The sequence below is a fragment of the Tupaia chinensis genome, unplaced genomic scaffold (assembly GCF_000334495.1).
Source record: "Tupaia chinensis unplaced genomic scaffold, TupChi_1.0 Scaffold144312_1, whole genome shotgun sequence".
Classification (NCBI taxonomy): Eukaryota; Metazoa; Chordata; class Mammalia; order Scandentia; family Tupaiidae; genus Tupaia; species Tupaia belangeri.
Window position 1 is genome coordinate 75,412 of NW_006204170.1, and position 6,864 is coordinate 82,275.

General features: G+C 48.9%; 1 protein-coding gene across 1 annotated transcript in view; it reads right to left on the minus strand.

Moving 5' to 3' along the window:
* Window positions 1–2,292, minus strand: part of LOC102490747 (HLA class I histocompatibility antigen, alpha chain G-like) — a 38,462-nt gene extending 36,170 nt beyond the window's left edge. Inside the window, exons 1-4 of the mRNA XM_014583454.2 lie at window positions 2,211–2,292; window positions 1,732–1,998; window positions 1,226–1,501; window positions 4–311 (exon numbers count right to left, since the gene is read on the minus strand). Of these exons, the coding sequence (XP_014438940.2) occupies window positions 4–311; window positions 1,226–1,501; window positions 1,732–1,998; window positions 2,211–2,289 (930 nt within the window). The 5' untranslated portion in view covers window positions 2,290–2,292. The remainder of the gene's footprint in view (window positions 1–3; window positions 312–1,225; window positions 1,502–1,731; window positions 1,999–2,210) is intronic.
* Window positions 2,293–6,864: the final 4,572 nt, after the last annotated feature.

The following is a 6,864-nucleotide window of genomic DNA, read 5'->3' on the forward strand; positions in this document are numbered from 1 at the left end:
TGCTTCCCCTGACAAGAGCTCTGAGCCCCCCTTACCCCATCTCAGGGTGAGGGGCTCAGGCAGCCCCTCGTGCTGCACGTGGCACGTGTATCTCTGCTCCTCTCCAGAAGGCACCACCACGGCCGCCCACTTCTGGAAGGTTCCGTCCCCTGCAGGCCTGGTCTCCACCAGCTCCATGTCCTGGGTCTGGTCCTCCCCATCCCGCTGCCAGGTCAGGGAGATCTCCGCAGGGTAGAAGCCCAGGGCCCAGCACCTCAGGGTGGCCTCACGGTCAGAGGTGGGGTGGTGGGTCACGTGTGCCTTCGGGGGGTCTGCGGGGAAGAGTCGGGAAATTCAGACATGGTGCAGCCCCTCCACTGCCCAGGAAGCAGCCCTGTGTGACCATCTGGGTGTGGACAGGACACCTGGGCTGGGGAGGGGGCCCACTAAGCCTGGGCTCAGGTGTCTGGGGGGATCTACCTCTGGGAGGTTGTGGACTCAAGGTGTGCAGCTCTGGGTAGGATCCAGGTCTGTGAGGGGGAAAACAGGGACTTATGATCCCGATGCGGATGCAGGAGACTCAGAGTAACTGGAGTTAGCTTTGACACTCATTTGCGGGGGAAGGGAGGCATGAGAGGAGTGTCTGAGATCAATGCCTGAGAGGTCAGGGTGGCTGGAACTGCAGCCAGACTCCCCTGCGCACTGCTGAGGGTGACTTCAGGTCTATCCCCAGTGTATTCCCGGAGACTGACCCTCACTGTCTGAGAGGAGGGGCTCTGGGCGAGTCAGTCCCTGGGCAGGATCTGAAAACCAGGAGGACGCTCTGGACAGAAGTGAGGGCTTCCTTATCTTGGTATCAGCCCTGATTTCTTCCTTGTTTCTTTCTCTCTCTCTGTATCTCTCTCTCTTTTATTTATTTTATTTTTCTGTGTTTTTTTTTTCCCCCGTAGGACATGCCCTCACCAAGTGAGAGAGAGACACACAGAGACAGTGAGAGGAGAAGTGAGAAATCACCCCCAGGGATGGCCACACCTCATTTCTCCTTCTCAGTCTCCTCCCTGGATTTTGGGCACACAAACGCTCTGAGGAAATTTTCCAGCCCCCTGTGTGGGTCTCGGACAGACAGTGGTCACCATGTGGGAGTCAGCACTTTACCCAGGACACCAAACCCCACTTTCTTCCCCTCCGTGTGGGACACCAGCCCCAGCAGGACAGGAGATCCGGGAACCCCCGTGGTCCCTGGTACCTGCGCGCTGCAGCATCTCCTTCCCGTTCTCCAGGTAGATGCCCAGGGACTGCACGCACTCCCCCTCCAGGAAGGCCCTGACTTGCTCAACCCAAGCAGTTGCCTCCCACTTGCGCTGGGTGTTCTGGGCCGCCCTGTCGGCCGCGGTCCAGGAGCGCAGGTCCTCGTTCAGGGCGATGTAGTCCCGGCCATCGTAGGCGAGTTGAAGGTACCCGCGGAGGAGGCGCCCGCCAGGCCCCACGTCGCAGCCGAACATGCTTTGGAGGGTGTGAGAGCCTGGACCGGACCCAGCAGACACCCCGTTAGTCCCGCCCTTGCCCCAGCAGCCCCTGAGATTTCGGCCTAAACTGAAAAGGAAACCCGGAAAGGTTCCCGCGGTCTCTTCTGGATGGTGTGTCTGGGCGGGTCCCGCAGTTCCGGGTGACGCTCGGACCCGGGAATCGGGGCGACCCCGCCCGTTCGTGGGGAGCAGGGGGTCGGGACCTGAGACGGCCCGTGCCACTCACCGGCCTCGCTCTGGTTGTAGTAGCCCCGCAGGGTCCGCAAGCTCCCTCGGAAAGTCTGTGTGGCGTCCTTGGCGATCCGCGTCTGCTCCTCCCAGTACTCCCCGTCCATCTGGTCCATCCAGGGCGCCCGCGGCTCCATCCTCTGACTCGCCGAGTCGCTGTCGAACCGCACGAACTGCGTGTCGTCCACGTAGCTCACGGAGATGAAGCGGGGGTCCCCTCCCGGCCGGGACACGGAGGTGTAGAAATATCTCAGGGAGTGGGAACCTGGGGGGACGGGCAGTGAGGCCCGGCTCATGCTCCTCCCTGCGGGCCCGGGTCCGAGCTCCATGGGGCCGGGAGGGGACGAGGCTCCGGAGACTCGAGACACGGAGGGGCGGACCCGGGGGAGACGGGGCTTCCCGGGCCCCGCGTCCCCGCCGGGCGGTCCCCTCGCTCCTCCCGTGACGCTGGTTCCCCCGACCCGGACCCCCACTCACCCGCCCAGGTCTCGGTCAGGACCAGAAGCCCCGAGAGCACCAGGAGGAGGGTTCGGGGCGCCGTGACCGCCATCCTCATAGTCCGGGGCGATCTGCACCCCAGCTGCTTCCTGGGGAGTTTATAACCGGGAGCCGCGATGGCGCTGATTGGCTCCTGTGAGAACAGGGCGCCCAATGGGAGTGAGAGCTGAGCCGCGTCAGGAGTGTCCGGGCAGACGGACCCTATAGGGGTTTGGAGAGAGAGAAGAGAAATTCAGGGAGAAGGGGACTGACTCCCCAGTGCTGGGCTTCCCCTCACCGAACTCTGCCTTGGGGACCCCGACCCCGGACTTTGCTCTGACCCTTTTTGTCGTGCACTGAGCTCTCTTTGTCACCTTGTCTCCCTGAGGCCTGGGCAGAAGCTGTCAAGTCAGCTGTTCTCAGAGGTTTCGGTTTCAGGATCTTAAATGCTCCTAGAAATTAATGAGGACTCCAAAGGTAATTTTACTTATGTGGGTATACCTATCAATATTCAGCATATTGGAAATTAAAACCATTTAAAATATTTCATTTATTCAGACTATTAATGACCCTAAATAAATTAACATAGGCATGATAACAGAAACTATATCTATGAGAAATAATTATTTTCCGAAATAAGACAGTATAGTTTGAAGAATGGATCTTTTTACATTTTTAGAAGTCTTTGTCTTAGTAGATGACCCCGACCTTTTCATATCTACTTCTATATTTAATACGTTCTTTTGGATGAAGCATATGAAAACAAACCCTTACATATAAGTATAGGAAAATTTTTTTTTAGAGTTCCTATAGTGCCCGAGCACTCGCTGAAAGACAGAGAGTGACAGAGAAATAGAAAGTGAGAGGGACTAGCAGTTAGTGTAATGGCTATGTCGCTAGACTCCCAGGTAGTCTACTGTGGTTTAACCCGGTGGGTTAAACTCAAGGCGTTTGCATGTGTGTGCGTGCCCTAGATTGTGAGAGGAGAATGGAGGAGAAGGGATTGCGGCATGGCCATTCTCCCTGGAGGGTTAATTGTCTGTCTCTGTCTCTCTCTGTCTTTCTGGCGAGTGCATGCACCCTATAGCAAAAACCTCTCAAAAAAAGAAAAAAAAAAACTAAGAAAAAAAAAAAGAAAGAAAGGGAGAAATCCCCCCCACAGACACATGGAGGGATGGCCACGCCCCAGTATACCTTCTCCTCTATTTTCTTCCTGGGATCTTGGGCACGCAGGCATACACTGGCTATTGAAGCTACTGATCTGGGACTTGAACCTGTGGTTGGTAATGTGGGAGTCCAACGACATTACCGTGACACCATCTGCTGGTCTCAGAATGATTTTCACAATGTTTTCACAATCCTGGGCATTCATCTTTAATAGTACATTAAAATGACATATGTTACCTTCTTTTAAAAAATCTCAAAAGTTATTTATGTATTGTTATTACTATTATTATATTTTCTACGGGCACCAGACAGAGACAGAGAGAGAGAGGGAAAGTGAGAAAGCAAACCACCAGGTCTGGGGCTCTAACCCCTGTCAGCCTGTGGGAACCCAGTGCCTCAATCACTAGGCCACCTACTGGCCCTGTACATGAGCTTCTTAACGGCTGATTTCCACCTTTTGTGAGGTGAGACCTGAAACAGTTCATTGACTATTTCATGTTCTATTACACTGAAATCCATCTGTCTGTCTTGCACATGGAATGGATCTTGCACTAACGCATGGTTTTCTTTTTTCCCCTCGGGGAGGTTCTCTTGTTTTATGCCTGCTGTACATCTGCTCCTTATTTTGCTCTCAATATTTTTCTTTTATTTCTCATTACTGGCCAGCCACAGGAGTGTCCACTTGCGTTATCTTCTCTGCTTATGTCGGGGGCCATGTGCTGCAGCCTGGCCAGCAGACACAGGAGTGTCCACTCGCATTATCATCCCTGCTTTCGTCGGGGGCCATGTGCTGCATCCTGGCCAAGGAGATCAGGTACCCAGAGGGAACGGGCTGTGGATTGAAAAAGGATCCACAGAGAAAAGTGAAGGTCAGGAGGACCAGGTGTCTCCGATGGAGAACGCCACCACCCCAAATGCAGATTTTTTTAAAGTAATGTGTTTCACCAAATTGTATCTCTGGTGTTGAACCTTAAATTACAAACTACTGTAAAAATTACATGTGTTGGGCCAGCAGGTGGCATGGTGGCTGTTAAGGTGCTGGATTCTCACTTGGCTGACAGGTGGTTTGAGGTCCTGACCCTGAGGCTTGAAAGTTATGCCAGGCCCGTGTGGCTGCCCAAAATCCCCAGAGCAGAATGAAAGAGAAGGGATTGCTGAGTGGCCATCCTCCCTGGAGGGTGATTTCTCACTTGCCTTCCCTCTCTGTTTTGGGATGCACACATCCTAGACAAAAACAAAAACAAAAATAAAAGCAAAACCCGAAATAACGATGACAACAAAAAGAGGCATGTGTTATGTTGTCACAGATTCCACCAGAAAAGGGTATAAGCACTGGGAAGACGTCAGGGTAACAGTGGTAAATATGGATTCTCCAAAATTCTAATCTTCTCTTGGAAGCTGTCATTTCATCATTGGCAGAATTACTCAGTGGATTATCTTGAAGGGAGAGGCGTGGCCAAATATCAAATGTCAAATGTGTAAGTGAAATATCCAAGTCGCAATAATCATACTACGTCTCTGTCATTCATTCTTTCCAGTAAAATTGCTAAAATTGAAGCTAATCTAGCTCAAAAAATTATTTCCCTGACACAAACATCCTACTCTGGAATATAGTAGAAGTGCTTTGTGCACATTTCCCATTTAGTCATGTAAGACGTTTTTTCTATAGGGCACATGTGCTCACTGGAGAGACAGAGACAGAAATACAAAGTGAGAAACTCCCCTTCATTCCCCCAGGACGGCCATGCCATAATTTCCACTCCTACTATAACAGGAAAAAGCAAAATATATATATAAATATTTAACCCTGGCTTTTGCTTTACTTTATTCCTCTTTCTTATACTTTCAGGGCTAACTGGTGCTCGTGGTTTCTATAACTAATGTAATCTGTAACTACTGTAACAAATAAGGTAAAAAATGAGTCTGTTTGCTTAGAAGAGAAAACTTAAGCCACTTGTTTTAGACAAGGTCACAAAAATGCAACAGGATTGGGTCCTGGCTAGAAATGGGCATGTTTACTAAAGGAACACAGTGCAGCTGGGATGATTGGGAAAACTGTAATAATGTTGTCATTTACCATAATAGCTACTCACAGATGTTTACATTGTTTGTTAAATAGTACAGCTTCAAGAAAATACATTGTAGCTCCCCTTAATCTATCAATTTATGTCACAAGTCTGAGTTAACTGATTCAGTGTCGCCATAAGAACAAAAACAGGGTCCCAAATGTGATGTGAAATGAAACAATGCACAGGATAATTCTGGGAAAATCACGAGGGTTAGAGGAACACGGATCTAAATTTATGTTTCACAACAGATAACAGTGGATAAAGGAGAAGTGTAATGGTACGTAATGCTCTGGAAATTTCTGTCTGGGAGTTGGTTATGGTCTTGGTAGCTCTCGGCCACTCCCTGTGCTCCGACACAGCTAAGTAAACTCGTTTCTCTCTGTTTGCCTCTCGATTACTCGCAGAGATGGCTACTGGATTTTAACTGGCAACACTGCATTTTCCTCTCATATTTTGGACACACACACACACACACACACACAGAGGAGTCCAGTGTGATTTTTCTGCTGCCAGGTCTGGAACTCTGAAGCAGGTCATCTGGGACCATTGGCATTACCTCCACACGCCACCTGCCGGTCCTGAGGTCAATAATTTGTAATTACCTAACCAGGAAGTGCTGAAGTGAGACTGACTTTTTTTTTCTTAAGTTGTGAATAATACAATAGCTATGATTGCAGTTTTTTTAATTTTTTAATTTCTTTTTTATACATTCAATTACCATTTTTAGCTTACAAAGTGAATATATCACTATGTGAATATTTCTCTCTAGTCCAGTTGATTGAACTATAAAATATCTTCAATAGAAAATATCATATTTCTTTGTCCCATTAATGCTTTGCCTCCCTATTTTTCTTCTAAGTGTACTTCCTCAGACCTTACTCTTTCACACACACACTATATCTGGTATTTACATCCATTTACTGTGTTTCTAAATCCTTTAGTCAATCAGTTTCAGTCACAAAGTGCGGACACTCAGTATATATTAAGTGGGGGACATACAATGCCTCTCTTTCATAGCCTGGCTTGTTTCACTCAGCAGTAAATCTTCCATTTTCATCCACTTCTTGTCAAAAGACAGGGTTTTGCTTTTTATGGATGAATAGTATGCCACAGAGTATATGTGCCAAAGTTTTTCTATCCATTCACCTGTTCATGGGCATTTGGGTTGTTTCCAAGACTTAGCAATTGTGAATAGTACTGCAATAAATATCAATGTGCAAGCACTTTTCTGATTAAGTATTCTTTTGTTCGTTGGGTAGATACCAAGGCATGGGATTGCTGGATCATATGGTAGTTATATTTGTAGATTTTTGAGGAATCTCCAAATTGTTCTCCACAATGGCTGGACCAATTTCCATTCTCACCAGCAGTGTAAGAGAGTTCCCCTTTCACCACACTCCTTTTAGCTCATTTCATTT